Below are 14416 nucleotides of genomic sequence, written 5' to 3'. Positions count from 1 at the left end.
TTGTTTACTTACATGGTGTTCATTATACCATTGATTATTACAGCAATAATCACCATTAATTATCCTGATCCCACTAGACACTGGGCACATTATATAGGAGAACTTGTTGGTACCCAGACCAGCTCTTTAAAAATGGCCTGTATGTATGAATAATCGGTTTGGATAATCATTGGTTTTTCCCAGAATCAATTCCCATGTCAAGATTTAGCCTTTAGCCTAGGCCAGCTTGTGATTCAAGTCCATGGGATTTATACGTGTATGTGCATTGATATGATTATGAAATGTTCCTGAATCATCCTCTGTCTGGTCTTGATAGAAATCATCATGATGAAGTTACATGGTTTGTAGTATTAGTGTTATGAAGTCCAGTCATGGTTTGTAGTATTAGCGTAAAGTTCTGTCCAGACTCCAGAACAGCCCTAGTCAATAAGATGACTGTCTAGCTGTGACCCAAAAACTGTTTGAGACCTGTCAATCAAATAGAGGAAGAGGATGCGGTGGACAACAGTGGTTCTCTCGGCCCACAAATGAACCTGGCTTGTGGCGCTGGTGGATTACTGACACTAAGAGTATAGATCTGATGAAGGAAGTAAGTATTGAGAGGAGAGCCAAAAAGCAGAGAAGAAAATCTTATTAAGAGGGCCTAAATGACAACCGCAGAGAATCAGCACAAACGTTTTATTAAAGGATCATAGAACCTACAGCAAATCTAGAGGATCATATCAGTAAGAAACCTTACAGTGACTAAGCCAAAAATCACCGATATCATGTTCGGTAATCTCAAAGGTTTCTGATCTGTAACAGCAGTATTTATAACCACCATGACCTTTGAAGACTCAATGCCAAAATAATATCATTCAGCCATATCTCAGGAATCAGAAGCATGCATTGTCACCTGTATATTGTCCGATAACAGCGTTTGTCGTCACAGCTCTCTATTCAATGCTACTCCAAAGACTAGACCTAGTATAACTAAACATGTTGATACACTCCCTAGGTCAGAGGTATCCTATGATACTAAGATAGTGACTAATTGTGATTCAACCACTTATTTACCATCTCACCCCATCAGATATTTCATACAAAGATAATGGTTACATGTTCCCCAAACGTGATGAAAGATTCAGGTGGCTTGAAAGGGAACTAGGCTACTTGTTATTTGGAGTATTGGCAGAGATTTTCATTTGAGGTAAGGGAGTTTAGATATGCGGAAGTATTACATGGCAGACCCTGTATGGTCAGAAATGAATCCACTGGTGGTGCAGTCCTACAAGGCAGTACGATACATATAGATACACACATACACAAATTATGTGGGCACCCCTGGAATCAGCTATTTCAGCCACACCCGTTGCTGACAGGTGTATAAAATCGAGCACACCGTCATGCAATCTCCATAAACAAACATTGGCAGTAGAATGGCCTTACTGAAGAGCTGTGACTTTCAACAGGGCACCGTCATAGGATGCCCCCTTACCAACAAGTCAGTTCGTCAAAGTTCTGCACTACTAGAGTTGCCCCGATCAACTGTAAGTGCTGTTATTGTGAAGTGGAAACATCAAGGCGCAACATCGGCTCAGCCGCAAATTGGTAGGCCACACAAGCTCACAGAACAAGACTGCCGAGTGCTGAAGCGAGTAAAAATCATCTGTTCTCGGTTGCAACACTCATTATCGAGTTCCAAACTGCCTCTGGATGCAACGTCAGCACAAGAAAAGTTTGTCGGGAGCTTCATTAAGCTGGTTTCCATGGCTGAGCAGCCGCACTAGCCTAAGATCACCATGCGCAATGCCAAGCGTCAGCTGGAGTGGTGTAAGGCTTGCCGCCATTGGACTCTGTAGCAGTGGAAACACGTTCTCTGGAGTGATGAATCACACTCCACCATCTGGAAGTCCGATGGATGAATCTGGGTTTGGCGGATTCCAGGAGAAAGCTACTTTCCCCAATGCATAGTGCCAACCGTAAAGTTTGGTGGAGGAATAGTTTTCTGGGGCTGTTTTTCATGGTTCGGGCTAAGCCCCTTAGTTCAAGTGAGAGGAAATCTTCATGCTACAGCATACATTGACATTCTAGATGATTCTGTGCTTCCAACTGAGGCAACAGTTAGTGGAAGGCCCAGTTTCAGCATGACAATGCCCCCATGCACAAAGCGAGGTCCATACAGAAATGGTTTGTCGAGATCAGTGTGGAAGAACTTGACTGGCCTGCACAGAGCCCTGACCTCAACTTCATCGAACACATTTGGGATGAACTGGAACGCCGACTGCGAACCAGGCCTAATCGCCCAACATCAGTGCCGACCTCACTATTGCTTGTGGCTTTATGGAAGCAAGTCCCCGCAGCAATGTTCCAACATCTAGTGAAAAGCCTTCCCAGAAGAGTGCATGCTGTTATAGCAGCAAAGGGGGGACTAACTCCATATCAATGCCCATGATTTTGAAGGAGATGTTTGATGAGCAGATGTCCACATACTTTTGATCATGTAGTGTACTATAAATCCTGTCGTGTAAAACGCCATAAGTAAAATACTATCATTCGATTTCTTCATAAGATGACTGCGTAATGAATTGGACTGAATACCCCAGTCGCCCCATACCGAAAACCCAGACCAATTTTCATCAGCCACATCTACCCCCTCCTGTCCTGGCTGTAAACCTACAAAAATTACGAGATTACCCAAAATCCTAACATCTCATTGCCCTGGCTTGGTTGATTACCTTCCTGCATTGGGACTTTAAAGCCATGAGTGTCTCGATCTGTCCTTGCCCACCCTGATAAAAGGAGGAAAAATACCTGAAAACAAATGGTGAGTGGTTGTAATGTACTGTACACTAATGTCAGCAGATTGTAGAAAGTTGAGTCGCCAAACTTGACTTAATTCGACTAAAAGTTTGAGGGAGAAAAGGAGTTATATAGAAATAGTGAACTCTGACCTCTGTCAGCACTGCCATTGCTAAGGAGACCAATTAATGATGTTGAACAATGTAATACTACTTGACTAACATTAATGTTTTGCATAAAATAAATGAGGATGTCAACATTGCAGTGACAGATATCCCAAAGCCTTATAATCAAAGCACCAGTTAACCACAATGGTTTCAGGGCTGTGGGATATCTGCTGACATGAACATACATGTATTTCTGAGATGAAGGCCACGTGTAGGGAGTTTAATCTGATCCAAGTGGAGAGTAAACTAGATTGACACCACCTTTGTAAATCACCCAGTAGCCCACTTCACCTGGCAGGGAAGTGTACTGTAGTTTGACTCCAGATGAGTGGTGCCAGGCCAGCGGAAGGAAAGCCAGAATTCTAATAATATAACGGTTAGAACCTCTGAGAATTCTATTAATTCCACCTCGAACCGATACCACAAAGGGGCTTCTAACAGCACAAAGATAATGGGTATGCAACTTCTAAAATAAAAAGTCCTGGTTTATCGTGTCGGCAGACTTTCAAAGCCACCACCCAGTGTACTTCTGAATGAAAGTCCCTCCAACAGTCTTGTGTTATTATAGTGGAAATGAGAAAGCGTAAGGTTAGAGGCAGAAAAGAAGGAAACTCAAGAGTAACAGCAGGGCAAAATGTTGTGAGGTTACAGTATTTATTTTAATTTTTAATTTTACCGTTATTTTACCAGGTAAGTTGACTGAGAACACGTTCTCATTTGCAGCAACGACCTGGGGAATAGTTACAGGGGAGAGGAGGGGGATGAATGAGCCAATTGTAAACTGGGGATTATTAGGTGACCGTGATGGTTGAGGGCCAGATTGGGAATTTAGCCAGGACACCGGGGTTAACACCCCTACTCTTACGATAAGTGCCATGGGATCTTTAATGACCTCAGAGAGTCAGGACACCCGTTTAACGTCCCATCCGAAAGACGGCACCCTACACAGAGCAGTGTCCCCAATCACTGCCCTGGGGCATTGGGATCTTTGTTTAGACCAGAGGAAAGAGTGCCTCCTACTGGCCCTCCAACACCACTTCCAGCAGCACCTGGTCTCCCATCCAGGGACTGACCAGGACCAACCCTGCTTAGCTTCAGAAGCAAGCCAGCAGTGGTATGCAGGGTGGTATGCTGCTGGCCTATGTTAAGTGAATGTTATGTGATCATCCCATGTGGCTCAGTTGGAAGAGCATTGCGCCTGCAACGCCAGGGTTGTGGATTCCATTCATACGGGGGACGGGTATGGAACAAAAGTATGAAAACGTATGCACTCACTATTGTAAGTCGCTCTGGAAAAGAGTGTCTGCTAAATGACCAAAATGTAAATGTCAATTGGCTTATGATAGTTTTGATAAAAGAGTAACATAAAACCACCATCAAAAGAGAATATGTAATTTTAAATGATGTCAGGAGAAGGACAAAGTGTGATAGTGATATCATCCCATATAGGGAGCAGTGGGACGCTTCCCTGTCAATTCAATATGGCCATCAGCTGGAGAAAAATAATTCTCTGCCAAAGTACAGTATTTAACAACTAGCCAGTAACCACCATTCCATGTGTGATTTCTTACAGCTAATCTTTACCTACAGAACATCTTTCCAAGATTAGAACACAGGTTTTAAAAAACACGGACAGCACACCATGACAAAATTTAAATAATAATCAAGAGCCGTCACGGTTTGTTCCTAGCGTTTCGTCTGACTTTAATTTTATCGTCAACGTTTGTTTCCATTAGTCAGCCCCTTTAGTCTTTACACTCAGTTGTTTTGCCATGCCTGCATGTACACCTACTGTTTCAGGTACAAACATGACTTTGGCTTTCCCATAACAAATCTTGCCCCAGCTCTGGTCTGGCAGAAGATAGGTTTATCTAACTCTGATCTAAATCCAACATGTTGTTGTGGTTACTGCTGCCTGCCTGCCCTTATTATCCATTTGCCCTCAGCTACAAGTCTCAGTTTGTTCTACAGACAGAACAGAATGTACTAAAACAATGCAAACAGAACACAGGCCTACAAGGTTAAGCTAGCAGTCTCAAGATCAGTAAACCCTTGTGTGGTACATTCAAAAGAATCCACAATAGTGTTGTACAGTGCCTTCAGAAAGTATTCATACCCCGTGAAGTATGACACATTTTGCTGTTACAGTCAATTCAACATGGATTAAATAATATCCCATTATGACAAAGTGATAACATGTTTTTAAAAATGAAACACAGAAATCTAACGTACATAAGTATTCACACCCCTGAGTCAATACATCTTAGACTCAACCAAAAAGACCAAAGCTGATTCTAAGAGCTTCACACACCTTGATTGTAGTACAAATACTAACCATTTAAAAAATAATAATGTTAAACAATATATTATATTCAAGCTCTGTCAAATGGGTTGTTAATCATTGCTAGACAACCATTTAAGTCTAGCAATATATTTTCAAGCAGATTTAAGTCAACACTGTAATTAGGCCACTCACTGTCACCTTGGTAAGCAACTACAGTGTAGATTTGGCCTCGAGTGTTAGGTTATTTTTCCTGCTGAAAGGGGATTTCATCTCCCAGTCTGGTGAAAAGCAGACTAAACCAGGTTTTCCTCTAGGATTTTGCCTGTGTTTAGCTCCATTCCATATTTTTTTTTAAATCATTAATGATTACAAGCATACCCATGACATGATGCAGCCAACACTATGTTTGAAAATATGGAGAGTGGTACACAGTAATGTGTTTTATATGATTTGCCCCAAACATAACACTGCATTCAGGACAAAAAGTGAATTGCTTTGCCGCCTTATTTGCAGTATTACTTTAGTGCCTCATTGCAAACAGGATGCATGATTTGGAATATTTTTATTCTGCACAGGCTTCCTTTTCACTCTGTCATTTAGGTTAGTAATGTGGAGTAACTACAATGTTGTTGATCCATCCTTAGTTTTCTCCTATCACAGCCATTAAACTCTAACTGTTTTAAAGGCAACATTGGCTTCATGGTGAAATCCCTGAGTGGTTTCCATCCTGTCCGGCAACTTTGTAGTGACTGGGTATATTGATACAACAGCCAAAGTGTAATGAGTAACTTCACCATGCTCGAAGGGATATTCAATGTCTGCTTTTTAATTATTATTTTACCCATCTACCAATAGGTGCCTTTCTTTGCGAGGCATTTGAAAACCTCCCTGGTCTTTGCAACTTATTATCCGACTTACGCACAGTTTTACTGCTGAACTTATTTATGCTTGACATAACAAAGGGATTGAATACTTATTGACTCAAGGCATTTCATTTCTAATTAACTTGTAAACATTTCAAAAAACATAATTGCACTGACATTATGGGGTTTTGTGTGCAGGCCAGTGACAATAAAACATGTTTTGATCCCATTTCAACTTAGGCTGTAACGCAAGAAAAAGGTAGAAAAAAGTCAAGGTGTGAATACTTCCTGAAGGCACTGTAAATGTCAATGTATTGGTATTATTTCTTGTAAAAAAGTGTTACAATACAACTGATTCATTCATGTACTGCAATTAAAGGCGGAAGAACAAACATTTGACCATGCTTAGTGGTTCTGTGACTCTGCCCACAATTTAACGAATACAGTTAGTTAACTTTAACTAATTCCTCTCAAAATGAGCCCATAAAAGCGTGTTTGATGCAGGGCTGGACTCACCGGTCTTTCCAGCTCCACTCTCTCCTGTGATGAGGATACACTGGTCTTTATCCTGGTCCCTCAGAGAACGGTAGGCCTCGTCTGCCAGGGCATAGCTGCAACACAACAATGATATACACATTCACATTAATTCATAGTCCACAAACACATTGGATATTCAATTGCATCACAGATGTCGGTCCATCATTTCCAGGAAACTTAAACACGTCCATTATTATATTTTCTATCATCCAAACTTGTTCTATCGTATACACCAACACCGATTCCACTAATTACAGGCTTGTTAAGTTTAATAGTTGAATCAAATGTATTAATGCTAGGGCAAAACTAAACTTTGTTCCCAAGACAATCGAGATTGCCTTGTTATCCCTCTATAGCTACGTTGACAGTGAACACACACATTTTTCTTCATTGTTGAATAATAGTGAAGGCATCAAAACTATGAAAAAACACATGACAGCTTTGCACACTATTGGCATTCTCTCAACCAGCTTCATGAGGTAGTCAACTGGAATGCATTTCAATTAACAGGTGTGCCTTGTTAAAAGTTCATTTGTGGAATTAATTTCCTTCTTAATGCGTTTGAGCCAATCAGTTGTGTTGTGACAAGGTAGGGGTGGTATACAGAAGATAGCCCTATTTGGTAAAAGACCAAGTCCATATTATTGCAAGAACAGTTCAAATAAGCAAAGAGAAACGACAGTCCATCATTACTTTAAGACATGAAGGTCCGTCAATTCAAGAAATCTAAAACTTTGACCGTTTCTTCAAGTGCAGTCGCAAAAACCATCAAGCACTATGATGAAACTGGCTCTCATGAGGACCGCCACAAGAAAGGATGACCCAGAGTTACCTCTAAAAAAACGTATCCTCTGCAGCAGAGTTACCAGCCTCAGATTGCAGCCCAAACAAATGCTACAGAGTTCAAGTAACAGACATCTCAACATCAACTGTTCAGAGGAGACTGCGTTAAGCAGGCCTTCATGGTTGTCATGACGTGGCCCTCTTTGGGTACAGCGAGCACCATCCCCCTCTCGCTCTTCTCCCTACACCCAGGATCTGTTAGGCAGGTCATAAATTCCTAGAGTAGTTTCTCTCCTCATGGCCAGACAGTATAGAGAAAGTGAGTTTCACAGGAGAACAAAGGAACCTCTTCCACATCACAGAACTTGAGAACTGAACAATGCCTATGTTTTGGAGAGTGTGTACACGGTCGGGGAAGAATCCAGCTACGACCGGTCCATTTCGTTTAATGTTTGTGAAACTCATGAGACAATACAGCCACATTACCATAACACTGTTTATACAAGAGTCTCAGTTGTGAGGCTTGCATCTAACTGTTGTATAAAATGAATGAGTAAAGATGAAACTATTTGTGAAATTATGTAATGTGATTATAAACTTTATAAACCAATTCCCTTTGGAGTTTAACTAGGTCAAAGGTCCGCCCCATGAGCACAGACATTGACCTAGCATCATGGGACAGCCCTTTTCTACTGTTACGAATATAACCCCCACCTGAAGGATTTCCTTTCAGACCAGCTTACCACGAAAGGGCTAAGGTTTGAGACCAGCCCAGTACCTCATCACAGAGGGAGCTAAGGTTGGAGTAGATTGCTGAATCTTTTAACCATACCACGTGGTTAAAAACTCTGAGACTATCGATTAGACAGAATAAGAGCAAATCTTTGATATAAATTACTAGTCTGCAGCTAAGAATTCTATACCATTGAATGGTAAGGCCGACAACCGCCGAAACATCTATTCTATAACAACATTGCTGAATGTTACTCTGAAGTAGCCAATCTACAAAACGGGACGCAGAGAGAGGGGCGGGTCGCAGAGAGAGGGGCAGATGAACTTCCAAAAGAGATCACGATGACACACTGAGCGTAAATATATATATTGATTGCAATTAATCTCAAATGAGTGAGCGTTCATGTGCAAGGATTAGCATTTCAATGGTTATAATTATCAACTTTGTCGTATCTTATCTTTCGCACCCTTCTCAGTCCCTTTGCCTACCAAGCCGCGATACCGGTTTAGCCCACTAGGGCACATCCCCTATCATTTCCTTGTTTGTGTGCATTTCTGTGATTATTTAGTTGCTTAATAAATAAATGATTGAGACAATTGATGTATGGATGATTCTTAGTGAAGACTGGGTTCGTGCAGATAACCAACAATTTATGACGTTTGTAATGAGACTAACGTGAGGTAAAGAATAATTCATTAATTTGAAGACAAATTGATCAGATATTAAAATATCTGAAAGTTATTAGGAAAATTATAACTRTGTAATCTGAATATTTTCCTTGGTGCCCCGACTTCCTAGTTAATGACATTTACATGAATAGAATAATCACGTAATAATAATTTGAGAATTTATTTGATAAACTAACAGTCTTCAGTTTTAATTATCCCAAAGACATGACATGGTCAAATTGCTGCAAAGAAACCACTACTAAAGGCCACCAATAATAAGAAGATACTTGCTTGGGCCAAAAAACAGAAGCAATGGACATTCGACCAGTGGAAATCTGTCCTTTGGTTTGATGAGTATAAATTAGATTTTTGGTTCCAACCCGCGTGTCTTTGTGACACGCAGAATATGTGAACGGATGATCTCTGCATGTGTGGTTCCCACAGTGAAGCATGGAGGAGGTGTGATGGTGCTTTGCTGGTGACACTGTCAGTGATTTATTTAGAATTCAAGGCACACTTAACCAGCATGGCTACCACAGTATTCTGCAGCGATACGCCATACCATCTGGTTTGCGCTCAGTGGGAGTATAATTTGTTTATCAAAAGGACAATGACCCAACACACACCTCCAGGCTTTGTAAGGGCTACTTCACCAAGAAGGAGAGTGATGGAGTGCTGCATCAGATGACCTGGCCTCCACAATCACCCGACCTCAACCCAATTGAGATGGTTTAGGATAAGTTGGACAGCAGATTAAAGGAAAAGCAGCCAACAAGTACTCAGCATATGTGGGAACTCCTTCAAGAAAAAGCATTCCCCATAAAGCTGGTTGAGAGAATGCCAAGAGTGTGCAAAGCTGTCATCAAGGCAAAGGGTGGCTACTTTGAAGAATCTAAAATATATTTTTTATTTGTTTAACACTTTTGTGGTTACTACATGATTCCATATGTGTTGTTTCATAGTTGATGTATACACTATTATACAATGTAGAAAATATTTTTTTTAAATAAGAAAATTAATGAGTAGGTGTGTCTAAAATGGTACAGTATTTTTTTTATTATTATCCATCTGCCCTGCTAGAGCTGCCCTGGTCAACTGTAAGTGCTGTTATTGTGAAGTGGAAACGTCTAGGAGCAGCAACTGCTCAGCCACGAAGTAGTAGGCCACACAAGCGCACAGAATGGGACCGCCGAGTGCTGAAGTGCGTAAAAATCGAGTGTCCTCAGTTGCACCACTCACCACTGATTCCCAAACTACCACTGGAAGCAACGTCAGCACAAGAACTGTTCGTCGGGAGCTTCATGAAAACGGGTTTCAATGACCGAGCAGGTGTCCACATACTTTGTGGCATGTAGTGAACATACAGTGAATATTTAGATGACTGACAAACTGTGGGCACGGCCACATGCTTACTGATCAATGATACGTTGCATCCCAGATCTAGGTCTGAATCTAGGTTGCATTGCATCTGTGGAGAAATCTGATGTTTGGATATCATGGAGCATCATCATGTGGATACATTAGCTCACTTCTCTACATGCTTGGTATTGGCACAGTCGTATTGACCAGGTTGAATGTAGTCACTTTGCTCTGCTTAGTTAGCAGTGTCCTATTGATTAATGTATTTCCAGCAGGATCACCCAAACTGAACTCTGATTGAAAAACAAAGATCTTCTGTGAGTGAAATGCTGGATGCTTTCATCCGCAGTAAGTGGTATGTGTGGAAAATTGACAAGGAGCCAAGCAAGACATTTTGATTATCTTTGCTTAATGACATAAATCCTATTAAGCAGACACAGTTTAGTGGAAATCAGTCACAAGCAAAGCTTCCATTGAGAGGCAATGAAACTTGAATGATCCATTTTGCATAAGCCTAAATGAATGGGGTATAATGAACCTCAGCCATTGTACATACATACCAGGACAGTGACACAATGGGAAACTGGGACAGTATAGCATACTCATTGGATTCCCCCTAACAATGATGGGATTGTCATTGTCCTGCTCTGATGCTGAAGTATCAAGAGTGTGTGGTGGGGTGCGCGTGTGTGCGTGTAGGGGTGGCACAGTCTGGCAAGCAAGCAACACTATACAGATTTGATGATGGCTGACTGGGTGGTACGATGGTCTATACTTTGAAATTTGGTGAGGCCATGTTTGTCTCCACCCTATTGGGTGAGACCAATGTAGGAGCTTCCCTATTGGTTGAGGCCATAGTTCTTTACGGATCACAATTGTCACCTAAACAGTTATCTATTCTACAGTTCTGTTATAGTAGCAGTGTTCCAAACTCTCCCTAACCAGCCCACCAGACTCCAAATTAGCCTGGCAAGCCTGCAAGGTCTCCCAGCTCCCATTTTCCTCTCCGTCTGTACTTTTCTACATTCATTACTCAGGAATTTTCCAGAGCCACCACTAATAATAGCTCTGATTGTGGAGGAACTGTTGCATGTAGTTTCCCTTTTGCCTGCCCCCCACATCACCTTCATATACCAAGAAAATATCGCAATGGTTTCTTGTTAAAAGGCAAGGTAACTGACATGTCTCCTCTCCACTATGGCAATGGACTAAACCGGAGGAGACTCAAGGTCCAAACTCAAAATTCATATGGTTAATGTCAAATGTGTTATACTCCGCATCCATCCCTGGTCCCAATGGTTGACCGTAACAAAAACACAGGCTGTCAACGACATAGAATTTATAATTATAGTCTACAATATCCTTGAAATGTCACGGATATTGTCATGTAATTACCTCTAGCTAGTGCTAGAGGTAATTTTGCAGGAATGTAGTCATCAAAATGACTTTTCTCCCAAGTGTCTAATTTTAGTAGCACGTCCTGACCCCCCCCCCCCCAAGGGGGATTGTGGGTATTCTCTTGTCTCAATGATGTGAGAAATGTTATTAACCAATTACATGACCATTAAGACCATTAAGATCAGTGGCACGCAAGATCTTTCACACGCCACAATCAAAGCCCTACACCCACAGCAGCGCAACATATTTTATACAGACAATAGGTTTACATTACGTACATTATCACATTACTTTACATTATGTTGGCTTACAATGATTTAGACCTTGGAGATTACAACATCTATGAAAAACTAGAATCTATGAAATCGTATTTACGATCAGATTTATAACATACCCTATGTAAAAGGGATCCTTGGGGAGAGCAACATAACTTGCATAATCACTAAAAGCTGAACCACTGCTGATGTGCTGTGTGCACTGATTGACTTGACTGCTAGCTTAGCAGACAGCCGTGAGAAGGAGAGACAGATAAATGCACGCCAGGCCACAGTAAAAAGTTGACACTGCATCCTGCCTGGCTAGCTCATAGAGATCTGGGTTCCACACCATCAGTGTTGTGGACCAAGACCTGGTCCAGGGACGGGCAGCCGCAACCCTGCCAGCCTAAGCACTAACCCAGCCAGCCCCAGCCCAGTTTAGCCCAAATCCATCCCTACCCAGCCACTAGGTTCACGTCACTTACGGGAATCATGGGAGGGAAATGAGGACATGGGACATTATGTCATTGTTGAAATGTGCAGGGCACCACGACCACAGCAGATGTCTGCGCTTGTGAAAACAGCCTAGCCGCTCAACGTGAGCCAGACAAAAGACAAGCATCACACAATTACCCTGGCCTGAAAGGGGGGTGGGCTAGGGGTGGGGGGGCTAATCTAGCCTGAGGGGGGTGTTAGTTGGGTTGGGGGTTAGTAGAGGAGGGCTAGTAGGGGAGGAGCAGGGGTGGTGGGAGGGAGGTCCCCTGCTAGGAAATGTGCCAAATGATAAGCAGTCACACACAAAACACAACGTGGCCGCGAGCATTCACCCATTATGAAGTTGAACAGGTCAAATGAATATGAAAGGGACAATCACAATATGAATAGACCTGCAAGCTGGTGCATGGAGAACTAGGAGGATCCCAACAGAGACAAAGGAAATTAAGTAAAACTCCCATCTCTGTCTGTATGGCAAGGTAAGAAATGGGGCAACAAAGACATGGTAGCAACTTGTTTGTTACTCTTGCTCTCCCGAAAGTCAAAGCATCTCAACACTCAAGGCTTAAAGGGCAAGACAGGGAAACCCAATCTGTCCTGGCTGTCCTCACCCAGCAATGTCCAGGCCACACCCTGAGACAAAAGGAGAAAAAAAATACAAAAAAGAGGAAAAACAGAATGAAATCAGACCATCTGCTTGGCCACAGCATCATGTAATCACCAAGACCATGAAAGAGAGAGAGAACGCCAAATTGATCCACCATATGCCAAATAGAAGTTGCCATTTATAGGCTACACACCAGGGCTTCTTATATCAGTGTTGAAATTATGACAAGGCACCCAATGCACATGAAAGTGTAGCAGCGAACCAAAGGCCCTAATGCACCCTGGTCTGACTGGGGTCTCAGAGAGTGGGATAGGGAGAGAGAGGTGGGGCAGTAGGGTGGAGTGATGCCTGGCACACCCTGATCACACACAGATCCACAGCAGGAGACCACGGCTGTAATTTGTGCGTCTTCGTGGCAGCAGTGGGATGCAAAGCCAAACTGGCATGAGTCAAGCGGCAGAAAATAGCCATTCAGCCTTGCTACTCCAAACCCTGAGAACGAGGGAGGGGAGGGATCTGCGATCTGTAACCTGCTGCATCCGAAAAGGATGGATGTGATTTGTCTATCAACGCGTCCAATTCTTCAGCAGACATGATTCCTGGTTGTCATAAAGTCAGTGCTGAAACCATGGCCCACCCAGCTAAATGGGGAATGACAGATCTTCCCTCAACCAACTGCAGATTTTCATTTTGATATTGAGACGTTAAAAACTGTTTAGGACTATATCTACCTAGCTGTTTGCGCGGTGTTCACTGTTCCACTCTCAATGGAAGCTCTCTTATATCTGAGGATTAAACAGTATTTCATGTACTTAAAGTAAAGTTTTCCAGCAGCCTGATGTTATTAAAATAACTACACTTCCATGGCTCCTTTATGACAGCTAGCCAAGGTTGTAAGGAAGTTCTGTCATACAATAACATACCTCTCATCCAGCCCAGCGTGTGGCTCTCCAGCAAGCGGCAGGCTGCTGGTTCCAGGATATCCGTGTCTTATACTGAATGAGCCACAGAGGAAGCGAACCTTTCCGGCTATAGCCACAGGTCTAGGTGTCATTAATGTGACCACTGTGGCAGCCTCAGCCATGAATCAAACAATGGGGCCAGAGTCACAACCGGCTACTGAAATTCAGAATAGCCTACCAAAAGCAAGACACAGGTGCTGTCAGCAAGGGCTACTACCAGGAAGAAGGTGTGAGCCAGCTAAGGCCAGGGTCTTCGTTCAGTTCAGACACTTGGGCCATGTGAGTATTTGACTTATCCAGAGCAGAGCAAGTCACTTATCCAGAGGAGCAGCAGAATAATTGTACTTAGGCAGCAGGTGGATGTCATCACAGGACCGTTTGCGTGTGGTCTGTGTGTGTGTGTGTGTCCATGTGTGTGTCCGAGTCCTTGTGTGTAAAAAAAAAAAAGTTAATTCACAAGTGTATTTTTATATAACCCTTTTCACCAAGTGCTTTATGGGATTACTAGAACCCATCTCATCC

General features: G+C 42.4%; 1 protein-coding gene across 4 annotated transcripts in view; it reads right to left on the bottom strand.

The window, feature by feature from the left end:
* LOC111959417 (unconventional myosin-Ib) overlaps positions 1–14416 on the bottom strand; it is a 151688-nt gene that overhangs the window by 52999 nt on the left and 84273 nt on the right. For all 4 annotated transcript variants that reach the window (XM_023980940.2, XM_023980941.2, XM_023980942.2 and 1 more), the window contains exon 4: positions 6612–6706. In XM_023980940.2, the coding sequence (XP_023836708.2) occupies positions 6612–6706 (95 nt within the window). The remainder of the gene's footprint in view (positions 1–6611; positions 6707–14416) is intronic.

Source organism: Salvelinus sp. IW2-2015, linkage group LG36 (genome assembly GCF_002910315.2).
Source record: "Salvelinus sp. IW2-2015 linkage group LG36, ASM291031v2, whole genome shotgun sequence".
Classification (NCBI taxonomy): domain Eukaryota; kingdom Metazoa; phylum Chordata; class Actinopteri; order Salmoniformes; family Salmonidae; genus Salvelinus; species Salvelinus sp. IW2-2015.
Note: the sequence above shows the minus strand (reverse complement) of the source record. Positions and strands in the feature narration are given on the sequence as shown.